The following is a 25808-nucleotide window of genomic DNA, read 5'->3' as shown; positions in this document are numbered from 1 at the left end:
ATTGGACATTCAACAGGATGTAAACACAGAAATCATCACGCATAAAGTTCTTACTGCTTTCGTTGTAGTCGGCCTTCTGTCCTTCCTCAGTGTTTCTCTCAGGTGAGCAATAACAATAACAATACAAACGGCACCAAGAACAGTCATATGCAAGAGTCTAATTAAATGTTTAGCTGTATTTCATGTCATTTCCTGCATTGGCATCGGGCTGAAACTTCGATTTTACACTCTGACATTGACCTTGGCTTTTGACTGACTTGAAAATAAATCGATATGGAAGGTCCTGACCCTAAACCCAACCGAACTGACAAGTTTGATCTAAATCTGATGGAAACCGTTGGAGTTACCGCAAAACTAATCTACTGTTAGACCTCGCTGCTGAATTTTCAAACAGAGGATTTTGGCCTTGCCTCGCTCGACCTTGCAAAGATGAATCTCCATGTAAGAGGCTCTCCAAATGTCTCATAGTTAGGAGCAGTTAGTTTGCCAGTATGTGCCAGGTTTAATACAGCCATTAGCAACTGAAGACTAATGGACTCGTTCTATCCAACCAAATGCTGCGCAAATGGGGATAAACAACCTTTTTGGCTCGTTTCAAGTCTGTTTTCTCCCAAACGCTGGTATAAACAGATGGGAACGAGACTTGTGTTTGTCATATAGGAAACAGGTGCTCATACACACATAATCACGTGCCATACACAGAAAAGAATGGTCCCCTTACCCACTTGTGGCCCAGAGAATGGGCTCCAGCTGGGCACAGTGTATGCTACACAAACGAGTGTTTTGAGTGGCTCAGTAATAGGCATTCATCTAAGGATATGACTGTTCACCGGGGACAATGAGAGCCGCTCGGGTCCCTGTGATTGTGATAAATGATCTGACACAAATTAGAGCATTCGGAAACACATGAGAGGCAGGCTAATTACAGGCGGTTTCATAGTGAGCGTGATGGCAGAGGCCCCTACTATGAAAACAGCCTGAATAACAAACAGGCAGACACCACCTATAGCCTGTTTGTATGTCAAACATAAGGGAAGGAATGAAGGCAACAATAGGCGGAGTGTGTCCCGTGCAGCAGCGTACGAACCCTCTGCAGCGTTCATATGCAGATCTACAGAGCCGACGGCTTTCCTGTCAGCCCGACCTGCTGGGGTGTTGATTCTCACCTCTTAATCTTACTGTAAAGGGTGTGTGAAGTGTCATCTCTGCAAATACCAGCGCCGTCATCACTCAAGACAGGGTGAGCTCTCCGTATAATTATTTTTATTTATACAGTATTTTGCTGTGCCGAGGGAGAAAATGCTCCAATATAAACTGATGTGGCTGAATCAATTAAGTGGGAATGTACAAGTTTAACCGTACTGACAGGTCGTACTTTAAAACCAGCGGGTTTCTCTAATGTGTGTGGATGGGGATATACAGTAGATGCTGCAATTATTACTGAACTTCTGCATTTTGGAAAAAATTGCCCTGTTTTGAATACGCAGCTTGGAAAGTAACACTATACAGTAGATTCTAACGTACTATGGCATTTTTGTGGCATTTTTACTGAGGAATGAAATATTTTCCACAGCTTCATACTTGACTTGACAACAGTACATATCAGAGCGTTATGAAACCTTACACACATTTTTACAGCTAGAGTCTACACGTGAAACAAATGGGGCACGTTGCTGCAGTTGAAATATTTTTCTAGCATTTGTAATAGATTACAATATGAAAATGTTTGTTACTTATTGTTAACTTATTGATAATTCAAAAATCTGTAAGGGACATTTTTTACAATGCATACTTTTACTTTTGGCTTCTCTCTCTCTCTCTCTCTCTCTCTCTCTCTCTCTCTCTCTCTCTCTCTCTCTCTCTGATCCATATTGACCACATCTCTTGAAAAGTAGGTTGCGTTTACGGATTCTATAATCAACCGGCAGCATACCTAAAAAGCAGATTTAGTGACTAGTAGGTTAACATAAAGTCCCCTTTTTCAGTTGTATCTATGGTTTAAAGACAGACGGGGTGTCAGGTTTGGTCATGTATGAGCTGTACTGCATTCAGGTAGTCTCTTGCTCAGCTGGGTATTGTAATTGAACCCTCAAGCCATCGGAAACTCTCCTTTGCAAGAAGAAGGTGCTGCATAATCACACTTCCTTTAGCACTCTGTTTCTGAGAAAAACAAACTTCAATACCACAAAGACTTCCTGGCATGTCTTCAAAAAAAAGGACAGAAGAAGACAGAGGACAGAAATACCACATATGAAGATATTCCCTCTAAATCTAAACCGTAATGGTGACGCAAGTGACTACAGATGATTAAATACGTATGATTATTGGGAAAATGACGTCAGCCTTGCAGCAGGGGGCGGGGAAAGAGGGGGCGGAGACTGAGCTTTCCCGTTCACCAATGAGAGGCGCGTATGCAAATGCGCGTGCTGGACCGTCAATGTGGTGAATCGCAATCTGGGGCCGAGCAGCAGAAGGAGTCCGGATTCGCCCGTCTGTTCTGCGCGTTTCTCGGCTTGTGATCGAGCTGGATGGCTGGTTAACGGCGCGGAAAGCACCCCCAGCTCACTTCTTCGGTTGTTTCCTTCTGATTATTGTGCCGGTATTTCGGATATTTCACACTTTACTGGAGTCGCTGAGAAGACTGGAAAATGAAGTATAAAGTAAGTGGAATGGCACCGGCACTTTCTCTCTCTCTGTTGTTATTCCAGTAGTGAACGCGACTGGGAAATGTAATCAGATCTGTTATAAGAGAATAATCGTAAATCGAATAATCGGTGAAATGTGTCTGATGATGTTTACCGATTGATTGAATGCGTTAAAGTTGGTGTGTGATGAAGCGGAGGATGCTGTCCTGTGTGGTTGTGTGTGTGTGTGTGTATGTGTCACAACAGAAGTCTGCAATCTTTATGTGTCATCTCTATCAACCCAAGGGCGGAAATAGGATGAAAAGTAAACTGCACCAATGCCCCCCTTCCCTTTAAACAAAAAGAGCCTGTTTTCCATAACAATAATCCCAAACTAGCCGTGACCGACATTACTGCGTGTATATAGAGACTCGAACCCATGATGTCAGTCAAATAGGCAGGTAGAAGCTCTAAAAGACATTATTACTGCTACATTATTGCATTAAGACTCATTACTGCCCGTCACTGCTTCTTCACCATCAGACTGTGAGGCTTCAGCTTTGTGTGGCTGCTGTTTTCATCTTCAGCTGGCACCCAAATGAGACATTCAGCCGAGTTCAATCTGGCACTTTTGCTTTAAAAAAAGAAGAGAGTGTGGGAGAGTCCCATCTCTCTCTTTCTGACCCTTCAGCAGCCAATCCGGTGCTTTGTTTTGCTCTAAAAGCTTCATTTTGTGGTGTGAGGCTCAGTTCTGATTTGGTGTCTGCAACATGAAAGCTGAAGGAGACTGCGGATCAGTTCTATTGCATTGTAATTATGTAGATCTGTGTGTTTGTAGGCAAAAATGTGTATCCAGTTGTTTGTTTTTCATCAAATTGAATACATTGTAGTATTTTCTCAGCCAAGTAAGGTGTTAATAATAATAATATATAGTTTATTATACTGAAACTAAGTGGAAATGATTGCCAAACGTCATATACAACAACATATCCGGATGTTGAGTAGTGGCCCTGTATTTCAGTTCATTCTCTGGGCCAAAGTGTGAGCTTTATCTGATAATAACGCCAAACTGTCTGCACTCCAGCTTCCTGGATGCCTCTGAGCTTTTAACACTATTCATGGAGCGCAGGGCAGTCTAATGTTGTCTGCCTTGGACATGACTTGCATCAGGACAGCAAACACTGAGCTTTCTCATGCAAACGTGAATGGAGTGTTCTGGTGATTCATGGTTCAGAAGGCAGCGACTGCAGCTTTACACCCGGCTGTCTTTCTAAAGTGTGAGGTTTGGCACAGGTTCTGGTTTAAAGGGTGTGTGTGCCGTTAATGCAGACTGGCACAGCTGAGGTTGGATGTGTGTGTTTCAGCGTGTTCTTCACACTCCCCCCACCGGTGCCTCTACTGGGCCTGGACTGTGTCTGGGAGCTCTGTGATCAGTGGGTGTGTACGCTGTGTATTTGCGTCATGGTCCTCACTGACTCATTGTCCGGTTACGTACACGGTTCACAGAGCAGAGAGCCGGGAACAGGGACAAGGGTTGTGGTGACGGATTTGGGCTTCCGGCCAGTGAACACAGCAAGACTTTGACTTTGAGACAAGGAAATGACTTTGACCAGGTCAACGTGATCGCGGCATGTCTCTTAATCAAAACAGGTCGCCTTCGTCTGTCCACTGTCCTAAAGAGTTTGTTTGTAGTGTGTAAAATTACAAGAGCAAAGGCAGGTGGACTAAACAGAGACACACAAGAGGTCAAGCAGCCGAGGAGGCCGCGACCTCTGGCATTGCCGTTTAACGTCAGCATAACCCGCGTTTATCGAGTTTCCTGCCGGTCAGCTGCTCTTGGATTCAAGCCTGCTGCCTTGTCACTGTTTAATTCTGTTAAATATTAACAAAGGTTTTATGCCCCCTATCAGCTCTCTGCGTTTGCTCTTCGTCTTAGCTCGGATGAATTATTTACAGCCTTTCCTCGTAGAGTGGTTATGTCTCAAGAGAAGTTTACCAGTGTTTGGTAAGATGCCACCAACTGCGGTGGGCAGAGGAGGCTGCGAGTCTGGCCAGAAGCCCCTCCCCCCCCGTCCAACATCAGAGATGGTTTCCAACAGGTGTGTAGGTGTGAAAGAAAGGTTTGTCTTCTATAGGTCAGCTAATGCGTCTAATCCCCTGATGAGCCCGTACACAGACAGATCTCTTACAGCCACAGTGAGGCCCCCGAGGGTGACGGAGGGAGCCTACGTACACACACACACACACACACACACTGCTCACTCAGACTTCCACCAACTTTTTAACTCATTCTTCAGTAGCTTACGTAACTGTTGCAGAAATAGCTGCACAACCACAGTGAAAAGTGATTAGGCCAACCCAAAATCTGGCCAATGTGTGTTTTGCGTGCGCGTGTGGCCGTGCGCACACACACATTTTCCTCGGTGTTCCCTTTTTCCCTTTTTTATGGGCTCAGGTTCCAGGCGCTGGTCCAAAGCGAGGGAGCTGGAGGAGAGCGAGGCAGACATTGTTCTGAGGGGGAGGAGGAGGATCTCTGATGCTGAAAGGGCCAGAAAATGAAAGGGATAGGAAGTTGTGGGGGGAACGCGAGGGCAAACAGAGTTGGATGTATGGGGGATGGGGAGCCGGGAGGTCGAGGAGCTCGGCGTGAGAACGAGAACATTCCAGCCAAAGCGTGCATGGGAAGGTTGTTCAGGAGATGCACATGATTGTTTCAAGGTGCCTCTTTACATCGGTAATGAGGGCAGCGGGGCAGCGGGGGGGGGGAGTTACGTCTTTTCTCTCTGCGTCTCTGGCTCTGCAGCTGTGGCGCCATGAAACAGTGCAGCGACGTTTGTATCCTCCCAAAAGAGGAACAGAGTTGATTCAGAGACAAACTTGAGCCACCAGACACACACGGCTCTAATAAGTCTACACACACACCCACACTCTTAAGTGGTGAAATTTCCGTGCGACCTTTTCTCAGATATCTGTGTCATTTCAGATCTTCTACTCGACTCATTTCAGTACAGACGTGTCATTATTCAAAAAAAGGCTTATTAAAAAGTTTTATCTCGCACCGGTTGATTTCACAGTTTCCTGTCCCTTTGCCCCCCCGAGTCGAGTTTGCTTGAGTGCAAGATTTTCAGTGAGCGTGAAGAGCTTCTCCCCCCACGGTGAATGAATAGCAGCCCCCCCCCCCCCCTCTTCACCCCCCCGCTGCGCCCTCGCACCGCGGGCCAGGCATTACCATTTGAAAACGGTCAGCGGGGAGACGGGGCGGCATTGTTTCCTCATTTCAGACAAAAACAATAAAGGCCTGACCAACGAGAGCGACAATGCACGTAATTATTTCCATGTTTGACCTTTTTGGGTGGAAATAATCTCCCCTCCCTCCACCCCCCTCCTTGCCGCCGAAGAATGCAAACCATTTCTACAGGGACATCTCTCAAGAGGCAGCAGTGCTGCCCCCCCCCTCCCGCCCCCCGTCAGCTTGGTTTGACCCTGTGGAGAGATAAGAGGAGCCCGGACAGCTGGGAACACAGCCACTGAAACTTATTTTAAACCTGTGTGTGAGTGTGTTTTGAGGACTGTGGGCGATTATGTTTGTGTTGTTTGGCTTTGAGGACATTGTAAACTAATAGATGCATCACTCACTGCTGCAGGGGGAAACGATCGGAACCGATAGTTTAACGCCAGTCTTACCTTCAGGCTTTAGTGCTTCCGGTCCTTCTTAGGAACAGTGATGGTCTAATGGAGAAACTGTTGGTGTTGGTGGAGAGGCTGTAATCTGGTCCTCATCTGAGATTGTTCAACCCTGGTGCAAAGCTCCTGTCACAGAAGAAGAAGAAAGAGATTTCAGAGGGACTGGCAACAACAGCTGACATTTATTGCTAAAAAGGAAACAGCTGAACAGCAAAATGAGTCTGAAAATGCAGAAAGTATAAAGGCTGAATCTCTTCTTCATATAGAAACAAATCATTGTCTCTTTATCGCAGCTCGTCTGGGTGTGTTAGAGGGGGAAGATGGCAGGCCAGACTTGGGGGCTCGGGGCTGTGAGATCTTTGTGTAGCGTGAAATCAGGAGGACATAGCCACAAATCTACATCTCATTGGGTATTCCCATATGTAAGCTCATTCAATGTGGCCCTGCAGAGATACCATGAAACATATTTCACATCTTGGCCGATGCCCCTCCTGGGGGCTTAGCTCATGTCTCCAGGGGCAACAGCGATGCACTCCAGTACCCTGTCTTGGCATCGACACCCAGCCTGGCACTAATCCACCCCGCTCTTCAACCTAAGCCGCACCCTCCTTGGCCCCCGACCATGTTTTCTTCCTTCTCTTTAGTGATAATTTATTGACCCTGGTAGTCAGACTGGTGTCAGCTACCGAACAAAGCCGCCGTTGGAGCTGGCAGGGATTCCTCGCCGTATTCGGAGACACTTAAGTAGTGTGGATTCTCGCCCACATGGGTCCTCTGGACATCTTGATGGACGCACTCGCTTATCGCTAACGCTCCCCGCCGCATCCTGGAATAACCCACAGACCAGCGGAGACAGCGTTACCATTCCACCTCACACAATTTGATACACACAATATCCAGTGTGGCTTTTCACAACTATTTATAGATCGTAGCCAGCAGATCCCAAGATGTGATACGAGAAGGCCAAGGTCGAGTTCTAGCAGGATCGTCTCGGTGGTTGTGCAGGAGACAGGAAGTGCCCCCAAGGCTAAGGAGTGGGAACGGAAAGAGGGGAGGGCGTCACGCCAGGTTACCTAGCAGGTATTTAAAGAGACAGCAAGACGAAGAGCGTACGTGACTGATGGACAGAGGATGTGGACGAACTGGAGCAGACTAATCATTTTCTACACATTACTCAAATCACTTCCTGCGGTTTCATCCACAGCCGTCATCGGATGTTGCATTTGTGTTCCCGCCTAAACTTTGCAGTATTTCATCATGATTTTACTGCCGTCACTAGAATATCTTTAACCACACACTAAAATTAACTGTTAACAATTGACAAGTGTCTTTCTGCTTAAAACTTAAGTACGTTTACCCGAATTTGAACACAGGCATTATTGTCTCAGCTTGATAGATATCAGACTTTCCGACTTTTGCTCCGTCACGCGCTGCAGCCAGACACAACATGGCACCTCACATCCTGTGGAAGGCACAGTTGCCATTGTTGTTTCTGTTTGTGCCGTGACAGGAAGCAGAGATTTCTTCACATGGCGCACATGTTGTGAATGCTAAACCAGGGAAGGAGGAAGGCTGGTGGGTGTCATATTTACATTAGGCATACAATAGTCTTTTATACAGCACTTGGCCTTGATGAATGGAGGTGTTTGTACCAGTCGGGACGGTCTGGATCCGCTGTATTTTGGGTGTTTTTGTCACAGTGAAAGTTTGCGGTTGAGTGACTCTGTGGCACCGTGACTCAATGTGACACAAGCAGTCAATAGCTGCTGTCCACTGCACTCCAATAAGCTGCTCATTGATCCCAGTTATCCAACACTCTCTCCCTGCCTCTGTCACTGGGTTGGAGGTATTGATTTTACTTGCGTGCATGAGAGGACGCTTGGCTGGAACCCGACGAAGATGATTTATGCTTGTTAAAAGTGGAAACAGTGCAGCGGGCGGTGGCATCGTCATTTGGCACAATATAATACGAAGGGAAGGAAATCGAGGAGTAGAAATTGTACCCGGTGCCTGCTGTGTAATTATGTTAATGCAGGGCCAGTGGCAGAGCACATTGAAAGGCTGTAATCAATGGGTCAGCCCTCCTGAAAACTGTCCAAATGAAGAAATTACCATGTACTCTGAGCCATGAGCCGCTTCCCATGAGCCCATCCTACCCAGAACCCCTCACACGGCTCATTTATTTGAACTGCCTCTCACCCGCAGCAGAGGAATGGCTTGTAAAAGTCATCAGGTCCTCATTATCGTCATTACTATAATTATTTTCTATATTTACCAATGTGAAATGAGGCCAAATGAGTGTGCTGGTTCACCCATTCTACGAACCACCCCAGGGCATGCGTTACAGTGGTATGGCCCTAATTCTTTACAGCAGCCGGCTGCTGAGGCACCGCTCGGAGAATTATAGCAACAGAATGATGTTCTCACAGTTGGAGCCTAGCACTTTTTTGGGACAAGGGAGGAGGAGGAGGAGGAGGCGGACGGGCGGTGCGTGTTTGGGCCGAAAACATCAGGACCCGAGCTCCCGTTGCCATAGGGACCCAGATCTATGCTTTGCGGTGTGGTGGTGTGTCTCTGGCCGGAGCAGCAGCGGAATTCCAGTTGTATTTGTGAGGTTGTTTAGCCCAAAGCCACCTTCATTATTGCTAGATTGATGTGTAACTCCAAAGAAAGACTCAGAACCACCCAGAGAGCTCTTACTGAAAGCCAAGGTGGGGCTCTTTCAGCACGCGGTTGAGTTACGTAAGGGCCTTTTTTTATATTTTGTGAAAGGTCAGCGCAGGCTCCCCAGACAAATGAGAAGGACGACTATTTGTGCTCAGACCAGACACCGGTGTGGAAAATGCCTCGTAGATGTAGAGGTGTGTGAGTCACAGAGGGGTTGTGGGTAAGAGGGGCCACACAGCTGGCTCGCCCTCCTTTCGCCTTCCTGTGCATATACGCCGCTCCAGGTGTGAACTCGGACGGCTCGGCTTCGCACGATTCCACGCTTACTAATGGCGAAAACACATGAGGACCCTGGGAGCTTCCTTCCCCCCCCCCAAAGCCAGATGTTACCAAGGGCACGACGAGACCTGGGAGACCCCTTTAGCTTTATACCTCATTTCACATGGAAAACATCAATCGGATGGATTCTGGCCTCGTTTTCTGCAATTAGGCCAGAAAGTCTGTAGAGCTTCGGATTTTGCAAGTCATGGCGACATAAATTTGTTTCGTGGGACTCTGGAATAATTCATGATAAGAAACGCGTCATATTTCCACTGGCTTGCGGTGGGACGCCTCTTATAACAGAATAACAGAAAACTTCCTGGAAGCGGGCGCTCATCTGTGGGTGAAGCACATGGGGGCCCTTCCTCCCTCCCTCCCTCTCTGCCCACTGACAAATGGCAAACACATGTGTTTACAGGAGGATCAATGGCAAGTGATGGAGTCACCGTGTTATGACTTAACCAGTGTTTACGCCAGAGATCTGACGCCCGCGTTAATAGTCAGTTTCACCTGCTACAATTACAGTGGCGCGGCGTACAGAAGCAAACAAAAACAAGCCGAGGGGAGCTAATTCTTCCCACTCGCATCACTTCAAAAGGATCCGACTACAGAATATCTGTAATCAATTACCGGCAACAACCTGTTTTGTTCAATATGATTCTCATGTGGTCGTTACAGATTTTACAGCCGGTTAAACTTGAAATCCCATCTGTGAAACTGTGCGCGTTGCCTACTCCAGGTATTAAACACCATTCGTTATTTCCTTTTTTAAATTGTCTGTATGTTTACTAACCCACAAGCTGAGCCTCAATAAAAACCCAAACCGCAGCGAGGAGGAGGTTTAAGTGTGTGAAAATGTGTCAAACGGTTCCCTTTTGGGATCTCTGCGGTGCCGGGACTCACCGCAACAGATAAAATGGGATGGTGTGTGTGTTTTTGTCGCAGCGTTTTTCCACCGATTCGCTCAAACTGATGTCAGACTTCCTGCCAAAGTCCAGCTGCTGGGTGGATAGTAGTTTGCGTACAGTTTAATAAGCATTTGAATTGAGTTTGAGCCCCGTAGCAAGGCATTACTAATCATTTGAATAATCAAAACGATGACATCACAACTGTATTCCCCTCCTCTTTCATGTCAATGATCGCTGAGAGTTCTCACATTAAAACTGTTTGCTTTGTTTGTTGAAAGAACATTTATGAGGACGTTTCAGTGAGTCGTTGTTGTTGTTTCGGGCTTTTGTCTCTTGCTAAATTTGCCGTAGCTGCTCAAACATAAAGGTGTTTGTCAGTACGTCTTTGTGTTTGTTCATGCACTGCTTTGGGATTGTGAGTAACTGTGGTTGGCAATGGTGGCATTCTTGTTGTTTTGGCAGATGATCACTGTAATCAGTGCAGACAAAGGAATGGACAGAAGTATGATTCTTGCTGTGCCTGTGTCTGTGTGCTGCTTTAATTTCTCCTCCGAGTATGAAACACAAAGGAGTGCAACACACAGCAAAGCGTCTCTGCACACAGGAAGTTGTAGACAAACACTTGAATCTCCTCGTCCCTGATTTCCTCATATAGTCAAATTATAACTGAAGCAGCAGTAATGACATTATTGGCATAAGCGGTCGTACAGGTCGTCTTCCATTGGGTGACGGTGACCTCAGGGGTCAGTCCATGAGTAGTGGGGGCGATGGGTGGGGGTATAATTGTGCAGCGGGTGTTGCTGGCTAATGGCCCTAGCAGTGTATTTAGACAATAGCCAGGGAGGCCAGACCCACAGTGAGAGATAACGATGTTGAGAGCGAGCAGAGAGTTTCACATGGGAACTGCCTGAACCACCGAGTAGGAAAGAGGAAGGCCACCAAGGTTCACAAAAGCCTCTCAACCCAGGAGCAGCCACAAAAGTGGGCTTCCTGATTCCCACAGCGAGCCACTGCAGAGCGTGACGCTGATAACATGAACCAAAAAAGAATGGAGAAGGAGGGAGGGAAGGAGGGATTAGTCAGCGTGGAGATGATTGAAACACTTGAGCTCTACTTCTTGTTTACACCTTTATGATAATCTGATCCACACAAATCCAATTCTTTCCTCTAACCAGCTTTTTTTTTAAATCTGATATGAATTCTTTTTGATCTAACTGTGGCTCACACTGTGCTGCACGATGATAGAAAGCAGATTGAAAGTCCTGTGGACCACCTCAGTGCATCCCAGCCTCAATCCTGATGTTCCTCTGGTTTACAAGAAGTTTCTCTGGCATTGTGACGAAGCAGAAGCATATGCTGCGTGCAAACAATAGGCGTGTTGCACATCATGTACTGTATTTACAAGAGAATAGAGAATAATGTAGGTGTGTAGGGGAATTCAGCTTGTTAATATGGAGCTGCTGTAATTTGCTATTTAGCCTGACACTTAAAACTGGAGTTGACTTGGCCGATGATGTAAGTGTGAATATAACACATTTGAAAAAGAGCCTTCATGCTCGCTCTCAGTCCCTCCTCGGACAAATAAGAGCTGGAGAAAGGAACACATTGATGCATTTAATGAGGCAATTAGCAGTAAGTGCCTCTGCTGGACACTGTAGGGCTTTCCTATCTCAGGATCTGTGGGTTTTGAGTCATTATCCCTAAATCGTCAACGTCCATTTGGAAAGCTGTGCCCCCGAGCTGAGAAAATCCCATCAAGTTCAAATCTGGTTGAAAGACATCTGGCGTGGACCTGGGGGGGTTAATGCCATTATGCATGGTCATTTGAAAAGCATCCGGAAAGTGATTTAAAAGGGAATGGTGGGAAAGCCCGGGTTGTCAGGTTTTGTAGAAGTGGCTTAAATGAAGGATGTGCAGTTTAAATTAATTCAACTTAACTTTCCTTTCCGTAGAACCTGATGGCTAAAGCGTTGTATGACAATGTGCCGGAGTCTCCCGAGGAGCTGGCTTTCCGGAAAGGGGACATCCTGACCGTCATCGAGCAGAACACGGGCGGCCTGGAGGGCTGGTGGCTCTGCTCCCTGCACGGCCGCCAAGGCATCGCTCCGGGCAACCGCCTAAAGCTGCTAATCGGGCCGATGTTCGAGTCCCCGTCACCGTCCCCGTGTCCCTCCCCGGCCGCCGCCAGCGGCCAGTCTCCAGCCCAGAGCTCGGCCTACCAGCAGAAGGCCGGCTCGGCTCAGGGGATCTACCAGGTGCCGCCGTCGCTCCAGAGCCCGCAGCAGCAGACCCAGCAGAGCATCTACCAGGTTCCTCCAGGACAGGAAGTCTACCAAGTCCCACCAAGGAGCACCCTGGCTGCTGAGAACACACCCAGCAAGGTAAGAGGAGGAGGAGGAGGGGCTGACACAGAGAGTTCTTTACAGACAAAGATTTATACTGAGGCAGCGTATTTCACAGATGGAACAATAAAGTTGATGACTGTAATAAACACAAGATAAGAGTAAATTACTATAAACCCGACTGAGAATAAAAAACACGGCAACTACAATGAATACAAATAAGGGTACAATGCTGATGTAGTGCAGTTTGTTATGCAACCGGATACACGTACATAAATACCAACATGTTCTAAAGTAATTGGACAGCAAGCAGTCGGTCATGAGGGATGAAGGCAAAAAGAAGAAATGCCACAAAGAGAGAAAGAGAATTGAAACTGGCCTCATCATGAACCGCCTGATCCAACTTTCTAGGGATCAGGGAGGACATCTGCTCTCGTGGGCGTGGCCTGCACACGGGTGTTTGGACAGGACAGGCTATCCTGCCCCGGTCCGCCACTATTTGTGTTCGTGCGCACAATCGCACAAACACAAATACACAGAAAAACAGCGACTGAAGGCATTGTGGGTGCGTGATGGGAGCTGAGGACAGGGCGTGTCTGTGCCTGGCCCCGCCGGCCGCTGGCCACAGAGCAGGGTAGTGTTTTGTGCCGGGCTTCCATTTGGCTCTGCAGCGCGTGTTGGCGAGTTGTGTGTAGTGGAGCCAGTCCGGCCGCAGAAGGGCACCGAACAGAGGAAAGAACTCATGGAAAAGCAAACAGCACTAAGCTGTTTTAGGGGTTTTTGTCGGTGGAGCCCAGCTGCCTGAAAGCACTTTGGCTGAAAGATTCACACAAGTACATATGGATATGTACACAATGATCTAAGCAAGTGGGTCCGTCGTGTGTATTTGTTGATGGTGCCTCAACCAGCATGTCCCGAGGCTCAGAGTCGCACCTGAGTCTCATATCAGATAAGCTGCACATACATGATACGCATGCAGAGAAGAGGTTTGGACATGTGGAAGTCTTTGTCTCTGCTGGGGGAAAATAATCGCTTCACGCTCATTCAACCGCTTAACTAGTTCTAGCACCTCATGCCAGATCATCCCTGCAGGAGACAGATAGTAATTATATCCCAGATGAGGCGTCTTCTTTTTTTTTTACCTTCGGGGTGTGTTTCTTCTTTGGAATCGCTCGGCTTTAGCCATGGAAATACACTAAGGTGTGCATTTTGGTGTGTAAATAGCAGCAGGCGCCAGGAGCTTAGGCCACTTTGTGTGATTCACTGCACAGGAGCGTTTGAGATAAGTCCGATAAGAGCCAGGGGCTGGGGGGGCTGCCAACCTGCCGCATACACACACACATGGATGATGAATACACATGTACAGGCACATCAAACAACACAACACCTCTCCGTTTCCCCCCCGTAGCCCACCAGGCTTAACGGGGCGAATGGAATTAAAGAAAGGCTCTGGTGATAAGATGGAAATTCAAATGTGTTTCTAATGAAAGTGAGGCTGAGTCTAGCAGGCTGTAATCATGCCTTTGGAGAGATTAAATTAACTCTTGGACATTTAACTTTCCTTTCCAATCTGTGGTTATCAAAGTGCTGCAATTTTCAGCAGCCGTTCCCAAACTATTAAATAGTGGGATTTTCATGTGTGTGTGTGATGTAAATATGTGTATCCGTGCACGTGTCAGTGTCCTCCACAATTCCACACAAGGCTCGGTTGTTTCCCCCCCCCTCCTCCCCCAGTTTCGCTTGACTTTTGGCCAGAAGCTCCATTAGCCTCTGCGGCCACAGACGCTCCTGTTCAAGCCAAACACCAATAAACTGCAGCGAAGAAAACCCCCCCAGAGAAACAACTTCAGTGTTTACATCCAGCCCAAAGTATTGTTGACGCCGTATCGTTTGCGGCCGTAATTTTTGTTGACGTGAAACCCAAACCCTGACCTTTCTGCCTTTTAAAAAACACAGAAAAAGCTCTGTTGTTACTACTGTTTGCCTTTGTTGGAGCTGAGCTGATGACAGGCTGTGAGCACTGACTCATGCACAATACCGTCTGTGGAAAACACCCATTTTGTTGTTGTCAAGTGCACATTGCTCCAGACAACAGACACACACACACACACACACACACACACTTGCTTCCCAAATCATTATGGATTACGGAGACTGATGCAGGCTTCCCGTTTCGATAATCTCCTCTGGTATTGCTCCAAATCCTTCATCTCCCCCTCCTGTAGAAAATGGCCGCCTGTATGTACCCTCCAGAATTCCGTGCTTTGGGTTTGCACGCCAGCGCCACGGTGCAAATCCAGTTTGACGACTTGTTCTGGTTCTCTTCATGTGGTGTGGGGCTTTGGTATATAAAGACACACTGAGGTTTTGGAGTTCTCTGCCTCCTCTGGCTGTTTTGGTTTGATGCTGCGGCCTCGTCCCCGTGTGACTCTCCTGGGAGGTTCCAGCTCAGCTGCCCTCTCCGCGCCTCCCCGAGCCCGGGACAGTAGTGTGGGGGGCTGAGGCCTGGAGCTCTGGGGGGCCACACAAAGACTCTCCTCACACAGGAGGCTGGGAGAAGCCTTGTTGCTCCTTTATCGTCCCGCCGTTCTCATGTGAGTCTGCTCTTGATTTCCTCTTTCTTCGCAGCAATGAAAGGTGTGTCTGTTCCCCTCACCCGTTCCCTCGGCTACTCTGTGCTTCCCCCTCTGAGTCAGGCAGTGAGGTCACGGCGTTTCAAAGATGGGTTGGGTTCAAAGTTCAAAGGCCTCTGCCAAAGCGTCTTATCTCCTCCTCCCAGACAGCCTTTACATTCCTCACTTCCTGGCTCATAGCTCTGCTCCTTCTATGGGCATTTCCTCCGCGGCTACGCCATACATACAAGCCGGTCCTTGATTGGTGCCATAAAGATGCAGCGGGATCACAGGCGCACCAATGAACTCCCACACAACTACTGATAAGCCTTTTTACGTGCAGGACTACTCCAGGGGTGTGTTGTCCACCTTGATAAGGTTCCTCTTGCCGAAGTAACCAGGTTATCTCTCTGAGGAATGGCCTGTTTGTTTTGCTTAGCCATACTTTCTCCGTCTAATCACGTACAGAACGATCCCAGGGCCCGATAAGTGACTTATTCCTTCCCCGGAGCGAGACGACTCCCTCAGACGCTCGTCTCCCAGCCATTGTCGCAGCTCTGACGAATCGCCGACTCGTGAGATTTGAACGAGCGCGTGGCCAAGGTCGTAAATCTTTTGCACCGGTAGCGATCCGCTCTGTAGTTTGCATACTCGGGGGCTAATTTATCCCCTTGGAAGTTGCGGTGAAGTAACACAGAGGCTTTGCTGAAAGTTTCCGCATTAGGATCGTTACTGTTGTTCCACTTCTCATCTCTCATCCTCCAACTCGTCCTCCAATCGCACAATTCCGCCGTCTGTCCCGTGATTTTTCTTCGAAAGTCAAATATGATTGCCAGACACATCGCTAACATCAACGCTTTGCCGATAATAGCATTAAAACTGTGCTGTCGCCAGGATTAAGGAGCTGCTTTGATCAGGGGAGGATGAAAGCCGCTCTGTATTAGTGCTAAAATTGGTGTGTTCTCTTTTAACGCTCCTCATTAAGCTGGCTTTCTGTTTGGGTTTAGCCGCTTGGATGTTATTGAGACTGTGCAAAGGCCTCACAGGATTCAAGACTTAATTACCTGCATTAATTAGATCGCCACATTAATAGGCTGGTGACGCTCCGAGTGGTGGAAAGAACGATTATCAAGCAGCTCTGAGGAACGCTGCAGCCTCACAGAGGAAAATGGCCCCAAAAGCTGCAGCTCACTTGACTGTGATTCAGCAAAGGGGAGACGTGCAGGTTATTACAGAGCAGAAACACAACCTACATTTACAGACGGAGACATAATGGCACTTTCGTCTAACGCGGGCGAGCACACGGGGCCACCAACGCCACAGCGTCCCTGCAATCCTCTGTCCTCACCACTTCATCGCTCAGCTTCCATTGTGTCGATTGATCGGGGGGATTAAAAGGAGATGAGGCGGATGAATGACGGGACGGGCAGATGGACGGACAGTTCATCAGAGCTCAGCAGTGTCTTTGTCACCGTCTTTTTGTGAGCTGACCTTTAGGCCTCGTCAGGGTTGTTGATGTGTGTCGTGTGTCGTTCATGGAGGAAATGGCTTCTTGTGAAATGAAAAGGTGTGAAATGATGATTTCCTCTCTGCCCTCATCACCCCCACAGCTGCCTGCACACACACACCCACACAGCGCTCAGACGTTTCCTACACGTAGAAGCCGGTATAGGAGGGCAGGGTCTGTGTGAGGTAGTTGTTGACACTGTGACGGCACTGCTCAAATATCGCTAAAGTAAAGATGAAACGTATTACCTGCCAAAATCCGAACCCTGCCAGGTTGCTAAGTTAACACGGCGTTGCTGAAAGAGACATGAGTCACTCGCCATAACGTGCGAGGAGTGTTAACAAGGCATCTATTCGTCTCCTCGGGACACTAGTTTCAACCTGATCCCTCTTTAGTCACCGGCTTCTCTCCGACCTCCGCCATGAAGGAATCCTAAGAGCCTATCACCTGAGTGGGAACAAATGTTTGCTCAGCCGGGCCCCACGGACATCACAGTGATGTCATCGCCCGGCTGCTCCCTCTGTAAAAAAAAGAGGGTTGCCACCGCCAACCTCATCGGGCGGGGTAAATATTTACCCGCCAGCAATTATTGGAGCGCCGCGCTGCCTCAGAGCAACAGCCCGCTGGGTAAACAGAGGGCGGGGATGAGAAATAAATGAGCAGTGTGCATCTGGCAGCAGCTGAGAGGAACACTGAAGGGAAGAGTACTACTGAAAACCAATGACATGTACCTGTGGAAAAAGGACGAGGAGGCTCTGAACAGATCCTTCACTGTCATCTGCATGGGAGAGCTCAGACTGGAGATGCCTGCCTACAGCATATCAGTGTTTATAATCATCTACAACCTGATATTTGATGAAAATCTGACCTTTTTTGTCTATGAATCATTCAATATTTATATCTTTTTTCGCCTGATTTATGTTTAATTTCAGCTTCAGAGATTTACACACTTATCACAAAAATCTATTATAGAGTGTGTTTTAATTGTCTTAACTGTTATAAATTAGTACATTTGAAGGAGAGTTTCTCATAAAGTAGAGCTTTGTGTGGAGCAGACACTGACACAATCTAGTTGCAGCCCTCTGAAACTCCAGCAGGGGGCAGTCTCAGTAACTCATCGCGACATCATGTAACAATTTGATCAAATCATTATTGGGCCTTTCAGGAATAACAAATAGTAGTAAGAGTAGTTTTGAATATCCGTATCTGTAAGTGCTTTTATTCGGGGGTTGCCTTCTCGTCAGTTACACAAAGCTCTCTGGCTCTTTCCTACGCCGCCAGAGGTGTGCGAGCGTCTGTGCGTGAGAAGAGCCAAACGGAACGAGGCTATTTATTCCTCCACTGGTTTATTTCAGATTCCGCGTGACGCATTTAAAGCCGGGCAGTGTGTGTTTCAGCGCTGACCCCACGGGCCCCGTTGGGATGATGTATGTACGGACAGGAATGCCAACAATGAACACCTTAAATCACCGAGGGGCTGTTCAGATTGGACTTATGAGAACCATATGGACTACTGTTACTCAGACGTGCTTCGGTAACTCCGCTCAGATGAATGGCATTCCTTCCCATACTAGGCGACGTACTCTCATTTTCCGATCCTCTCACTTTCCCCTCTGTTATGTCTGGTACCTTTTTTCATAAATCTCCTTTACAAACCGGTCCCTCCAGGAACATTAGTCTCATCCGGCGTTGGCCTCGAGTCTTATTTTGGGGTTAAGGCTCCTACTGCTCACACTCCGATGAACGAGAGATGGTATAAGGATATTAACTTGGCTGTAGAGCGATTTAAGAGTGGATACTTGGACTAAAGTCTTAACCCTCCCTAGAGATTCTCCCCTCTCTGCCAGGAAGCCGTGCGTATGGTTCCCATTTTCAAGCCCTGTTAATGAACCCTGCTTGTTCCAGTGTGGCGATAGTGGTGCGTGGGGGGCAGGGCGAGAAGGATACTGGGTTCAGCGAAGGACATTCCCATCATTCCTCTGTCTGTCTGACACAGCAAGGAGGTCTGCAACGGCGCTTAAGGAAGGGGGGGAGGGGACAGCAAGGCAGGGAGACTGGGATTAGGAGGTGCGGAGGGGCTGATTAGCACGTACGGAGAAGAAGGCGGGGGGAAAAGTGACAAAAGAAAACAGATTAGAAACGGTATTATGTAAAATCACAGGTTTGGTTTTGGTTGCTGAGCAGTGAGAAAAATACCAAATTACAAAAGTCTCATTCTGTCCCGTAAGCCCTCTTCAAATTCCTTCCATTCAGATGAAAGCTGCACAAGATGAAATATGTGGATTTAAATATCTTCACTCCTGGCAGCCCCATTTTAGTTTTTGCTCTTTTTCTCGCTCAAATGAGGAATCTTAGTTTGCAGCTCAGCAGATATTGTCTTTGCTTCTGCTGTGGCCTTGGCTCAAACTCAGAGGTCAAGCCCGCCTCAGACTCCAATATTACAGTGTATCAGATATCTTGTGTTATTCTGTAGCTATTGTAACTATCTATGTAGTTTATCTCATCGGTGAGGTCAGTGGCTTTGAGCTCAAGCTGTCATCTGTGAAAATACAAAAAGGGGATCTTGTTTGAGTGTGAAACTGTTGATTGTTAGAGTTGGTATCAGACGTTTGCGAGGATACCCAACCCGGCTTTGTGTTTATTATGCAACTGACTGTGTCGTTCACAAACAGTCTGGAACAGACCACAGAGGACGTCAGCCCCACTCTGTTGTCAGAACATATCTGGATCAACTGTAATCACTTACTGTTGCTGGGTCACTTGAGGACCAGGAAACAGGCAAAACATTCAAGAGGCAACACAGATGTATAAGAATCAGAAGTTTCAGCAGGGAGGAGTGTGTTTGCAATTTGCAGTGCAGAGCATTTGTCCTCAGCTGTGTATGTGCTTGTTGTGTTGTTTCTAAACAGATGCCCTTATTGTGTGTGTGTGTGTGTGTGTGTGTTTGCTGTGCACAGGTGGTGACCCCAACCAGAGTGGGACAGTCCTACACCTACAGCCCGGGTCAGCACAACCAACAGGACCTCTACGATGTCCCCCCCAGCAGATCACAGGGGGTAAGGGTCATATTCTTACATATTCACATTCTCAACTATTTAACAAATGGACATTCAATAGATGGACTCATTTGTAGTCATAAACAAAGTCAAAATGAAGGGGAACTATTAGATCTGAAATGTTTATCTTCACTTCTTGCTCCAGTCCAAAGTCAACATAGTCATATTAAGCAAAAAGAAACTATTTAGGCACAACCAACAGTCTCTATACTGTATATGTGACGCCATTTTCACAGAAAGCTGCCTTGAGAAAGCCGTCTTCTCTAAAATGATTAAGATTTAGCAGATTTAGCAGCATATATAGTTACATTTCAGCATATTTCCTTATGTAACTCCAACTTGAAGTATCAAGAGGATGAGTTCCTTTGATCCAGATTTAACAATTAGCTCGGCACAAACGTTAAACATCAAACGTCCCTTTTCTCCTTTACGACCGAACCGTGAAAAGCTGCTCCCCGCATTGCTGTGTGTAGCTATAACTGGAAAAACGGTCGGAATCATTTCCACAGAGCACCAGCAGAGGTTTAGGAATAATGACTCAACACCAAACCGCCGTGTAAAGGTCTGCGCCCTTATTTGGTGTTTATCTTTCCTCCACGTTTCAGGTGTACGACGTCCCTCCCGGTCAGATGTTCTCTGGACAGCACGCCGGCGCCCGGTGCCAAGGAGTCTACGACGTACCCCCGCCTCAAATGGACCTCAGGACGCAAGGGGTTTACGACATCCCTCCCTCCTCACAAGGGGTAAGAGACCACTTCAACAACCCGTAGGGCTCAATGAAAAGGCCACTCCGTCTATTTCAACCCAAAGAAGTCACATTAAGGAAGCGGTAGCCGCTTTAGGCCGGAAAATTGCGTTTTATGTTTATTGATACAGCTCCTAGTATTTCTCTTAATTGGCTGTAATAAATGAGTCATACGTCCAATGATCAAATTTATGACATTCTTGAGGTTGTGCTAAATGAATGCTTTGCCTGCCAGTAGCGTTCAACCAAAGCTGCTTGAATATAGCTCCCAGCCTGTGAACTCTCCAGCATGGGGGAGGAGAAAAAAAAAACCCTGTCAAGGACATAACTCTTTCACTTTCCAGACCCTCTAAGATTTCAGCAGACTTCCAGACCCAACCAGGCTCAGAGCCATCAGTTTGTTTGTAATAACCCGAAATATGCCAGGACCTGTTATTTGCGTCGGTCCTAATTACAGTTTGGGACAGGGCTGTCTAGCTGTAACGGAGTGCGTTTCAAAATCACTTACGCATCATCCTTTTATTTACTCACTCTGCTCCCCGCCGCCGTCTACGTGGGAAACATACAGTTTGATTCTGAACTTGCTGTAGCGGAAAAGAGTCAGGCTCTCAGGTTAACAAATATAGAATCTACACGCAGCCAGACAGCAGCCCCACTTCCTCAATCTGTAACTGTAACACTGGTCTACTATCAAACATTTTAGTATTTCAATTTGATGCAGAGTGCAGAAGAGGATTCCCTGTGTTGTGGTGGAGCGTTCAGTCCTCCAGCTGACCCAAAACATAAATATGTCTTGAGTGAAAACTTATTATCTACAATTTTCATTCCATAATAGCCATTATCTCAAACCAAACTCACCAAAATTGGAGATACAAGTTCAGACTGTCAGGTGAAAAATCTTGCATTTATATGTATAAGTGTGAGTGCAACAACAGTCAAACACTAAGACGGTTGCCATTGTTTGTAACCGAGTGTTTTTCTATTGTGGTCTGTATCACTTAAATGTGTTGTCCTCCTCCCCAGGTCTACTCAGTGCCTCCCTGCAGGACCAACCCTGCCCTCCAGGAGGGAAACTACGACTTCCCTCAGCCCCTCAAACACAAACAGGAGGGCATCTATGACGTACCTCCACCGGTCTTCACCAAGGCCACTAAGAGCCCCCAGTCCCACTACGACTTCCCCCCCAGCACAGAGCCCACCGCCCATCACCAACAGCCTGTAACCAATGACAATGAAGGCATTTATGATGTCCCGCCACCCACCCTCCATTCAGGCGCAGGGTCTCAAAGGGACATATACGACATCCCCCGGGGCATGCAGCCGCCCCAGCACAGAACCGCGCCCGCCGACAGAGACGGGAGCAAGGGTGTGTACGACATGCCCGCCCAGGACGTGCGCGCAATAGCGGACGTGACAGACGGCGTAAACCGCCTGTCGTTCTCCAGCACTGGCAGCACGCGCAGCAGCATGTCCACCTCGTCCTCCTCCACGGGCTCCGGCTCAGAGGGCCGCCTCGCTCTGGACGTGGACGCCGCTCTCCAGAGGCTGTACCGCCTGCAGCAAGCGGTAGATGCCTCAGCCGGGGCGCTGCACTCAATGTCGGCTTCTCCCCACTGGAGGACTTTTCCCTTCATGGAGCGCCACGCTAATGATGTCCGCACAGTGATGGACAGGGTCCGGGCTGCCTTGGGGGACTTCATCGTGTTCGGCAGAGGGGCTGCGGCGAACGCCACGGCTCTGTCAGACCCCAGCCTGCACAGTAAGCTGAAAAGGCAGCTGGGACGTCTGGAGGACTCTCAACAGATCCTGCTGCAGATCTACCAAACCCTGGAGAACTGCAGCTGGGCTCTTAACGCCCTGGCGTCTTCAGCTGCCAGCAAGCACCACGGCAAGAGCGACGACCTGGACCGCTTCGTGATGGTCTCCAGGACTGTCCCCGACGACGCCAAGCAGCTGGCCTCCACGGTGGGCTGCAACGCTGAGCTGCTCTTCAGACGGACGCCCATGGACGGGTCTTACTCTATAGGGAGCACCCCTGAAGAGAGCATGATGCACCCTCTCACGTCCCCCTCCTCTGAGAACGACAACTACGGAGGTCACACCAAACCCTTCCCCGTGCCGTCCAGCCAGGACAAAGTCAACATGAACAACAGTGAGAAGTGTGTGAAAAGCTGGATGGAGGACTACGATTACGTTCATCTTCAGGTAAGAGAGAACAATCTATCCTAATTTTATCCTTTGTAATGCTGCGTTAGTTGACTATACTTGCATGACTTTAAACCACACATGTACTGTGTGTGGGTGTATTTGCGTGCTGTTTCACACATACTCATCTTCCTCCGCAGGGCAAAGAAGACTTTGAACGTCAGCAGAAGGAGCTTTTGGAGAAAGAAAATATCATCAAGCAGAGTCAGGTTCAGCTCGGCCAAGAGCAGGTGAGGCCCTGGACACTTCTACAACGATGATGGATCTGCCATGTTTGCCGCTTCTCTATTCTCTCCAGCATTTATAAATATTCATATATTCATACCACGCTCGCACAGCTGCTGACCTTTTAGAAAGCCAGACAGAAACCCAGCAGCCAGATGGCAACGCACATGGCGGATAAAGGAATTTAGAGATTATAACCTTTTCACTCATATACAGTAGCTGGCAGTGAATGTCCCATTAGATCTGTTCTGCAGCAAAGAGTAGAATTTAAATGCGTTCTTACACAGCCTGGTATCACATGCAGCTCTCTGTAAAATCAGACAGATACGGTCCATCTTATCGGGTTAAGAAGCGTGGGTGAGAAATGACAGAAATCCTTGTTTCCCCTCACAGATCAATCAGTTCAAGAAGCTGGAGCAGGAAGTGATCAAACCGGTGGAGAATGACATCACGCAGTGGATCTCACACGAGAACTCGCCAAGAACCTCCGGCTCCCCCACGGACTCCTCCTCTTCCGCCCTGTCCCCGTCCACACCCGTCTCCGCACGGGACCGCCAGCTGCTCACCTTCTACTCCGAGCAGTGCGAGCAACACTTTGTCACGCTCCTCAGCGCCGTGGACGCGTTCTTCAGCTGCGTGGGCGCCGGGCAGCCTCCCCGCATCTTCGTGGCGCACAGCAAATTCGTCATCCTCAGCGCACATAAACTGGTCTTCATCGGGGACACTTTGTCACGGCAAGCCACCACTCCAGAGGTGGCCAACAGGGTGATGAACTCCAGTAACGTGCTGTGCGATTTGCTAAAAACTGTGGTAGCCGCGACCAAGACAGCCGCCCTGAACTACCCCAACACGGCCGCCATCCAGGAGATGGTGGACAGAGTCACTGACCTCTCGCACCACGCACAGCAATTCAAAGAACAATTGCTGCAAATGTCCTCTTTGTGATTGCCGCACACGTCCGTCCGTCCCCCCTCTGCGTCCCGTACATCTCACCACCGTCACCACATGTACATGAATTAGTATAAATACGTACTTTATATATATTGTTCTCCATCTTTAAGAGTGTTTTTGGATGTTGTATATAGTTCTTCTTTCCGTTCTGTATATATTTTTGTGTAGAATGTTTTATATTACAGTATGAATATATAGATGCAGTATTGGTGTCTCTGTAGGATATTTTGGACATTTTTCATAACATTCCCGTTGCATATTATGAAGCACCTTATGAGATGTCCTTTTTTTCATTGTTGCATATGGGATTTTTGTTGATGCGTCCTACTGTTGGCTGTGACAGTAGATCTCTGTGTAAGTCGTTTGTCAGCGTCTGTGGATCTCTCTGCAGATAAAGTAAAGCATTGTTCTTAACCATAGGACTGTGTCTTTTCATTTCTTATGACATAACAGATTGGTTAAAGTACAGAAAAAGCAATAATATAATGTACTATAACAAAATTTGAATGGCTGCGACATCATCATACGTAATGTAATTCGGACAATTAAATAGAAAGATGCAGATGTTGATGAATTTAGTTTGCTGAAGTTAGTTTTTTGTAGGCCAAAGCCATTAACTGACAACATTACTGTGTGCCCAAGTGAATTATCTAACAATTGATTCTCCATGCATAATATTTTCTGTCTGGATGAAGTCTCACTTAATCTTATTCTTAACAACCCTTACGAGAAAGATTTCAAGCCGTTTCTGCTTAATTAGTTGTACCTTACGACCTGGACAGAGGAGGGGGGGTGGGTCAGCTAAAAATGGAGCTAAATGGATCTCATGCCGAGCAGGAAAGAGGTTCTGAATAAGTTGCTCATGCCAAATAACTCTCCTCTTTGCCATTGAAGCATTAGATATGGCACAAGAGGAGCAATCACTGATCTCAGCAGGAATTCTCTGGTTGAAAGTGGAGTGAAAGGCTGGGACATAAACAACAACAGGGTGTCTTCTGCAGGAGGCTCATGGGAAAGTTCACTAAGGCCTGGGTGTGTACTGCCAACTGTCTGCTCTACACAACTAACACAGCCTCCTCCTCCTCCTCCTTCTCCTTCCTCGTCTTCACCTGCTCCTCTTTCATTATAATCTGAGTGAAATATAGCGTCTCCCTGTGGAGAAGCTGCTCTATAGATAGATGGGACTGCATGAGGAAGAGTTGCCCATGACCACAGCGAGACATCCGCCCCCTTTCAGCTCCCAATCAGAAAATCTCATTAAAAATCCTTTGAGCTCACGCAGGCTGGCACTTACACACAATCTAACTGTTTTTATTATCCACAACATTCCACTCTGTGATCTCCCGGGTGATGAGAAAGACAGGAATTCGCAATGGAATGACTTTTATAAAGAGTTTCCATTTAAGCCAAGTTGCAGACAGACATATTAAATCAGGAAACGTCACATCCAGCTTATAAATCTGTCTCAGATTTATGCTCTGCTAATAATGGCATCTTGGAATATCTGGTGGCACTAAACAAGTGGGAGAAATGGCTTTTGGCTGAAGTAAATGTTGAAGCCTGAGGGGAGTCTGATGAATCAATGAGCTATTTCCATCCTGGCAGCTCCAAAACATCTACCTCTGCCAGAACGCACAGTCCCGGACCCTTCAGGGAAGCAAAACAGCAACAGAAGCTTCTGTATGAATCTGTCACAAAGGGCAGCGTGCCAAACATCTCATCAAAGTCGGTCTGGTTTACCACAATTGCACAAGAGAAACGACTATGCAAGGTGCTGCAAAGACAGATAGCTGAAGCGGCGTTTTGTTCAAACCCCTAGAGCAGTTGTCTTCCTGCTGCCCTATGAGATACTGTCTAGTAGTCAAACAGGTGTTGGATTGCTGAGATGGAAAACTGCCGTGATATACAAGAGGAGCAGCAATCAAAACGTCAAGCTCACCTGCCTGCAAGCGCAAAAAAAA

At 47.6% G+C, this 25808-nt stretch overlaps 1 protein-coding gene across 1 annotated transcript; it reads left to right on the top strand.

Annotated features, from left to right (window-relative positions):
- The first annotated feature begins 2429 nt into the window (after positions 1-2429).
- Positions 2430-24266, top strand: nedd9 (neural precursor cell expressed, developmentally down-regulated 9). The gene is made up of 7 exons (XM_076139512.1): positions 2430-2660; positions 12157-12585; positions 19623-19721; positions 20327-20464; positions 21490-22671; positions 22812-22901; positions 23290-24266. Exons 1-7 carry the CDS (start codon positions 2649-2651, stop codon positions 23839-23841), a joined length of 2502 nt encoding a protein of 833 aa, XP_075995627.1. The 5' UTR covers positions 2430-2648; the 3' UTR covers positions 23842-24266.
- The last annotated feature ends 1542 nt before the right edge of the window (positions 24267-25808 follow it).

Source organism: Genypterus blacodes, unplaced genomic scaffold (genome assembly GCF_046128005.1).
Source record: "Genypterus blacodes isolate CSIRO-AG114 ecotype Tasmania unplaced genomic scaffold, CSIRO-AGI_Gbla_v1 ptg000438l_1, whole genome shotgun sequence".
NCBI lineage: Eukaryota > Metazoa > Chordata > Actinopteri > Ophidiiformes > Ophidiidae > Genypterus > Genypterus blacodes.
This window is presented reverse-complemented; position numbering and strand designations above follow the sequence as displayed.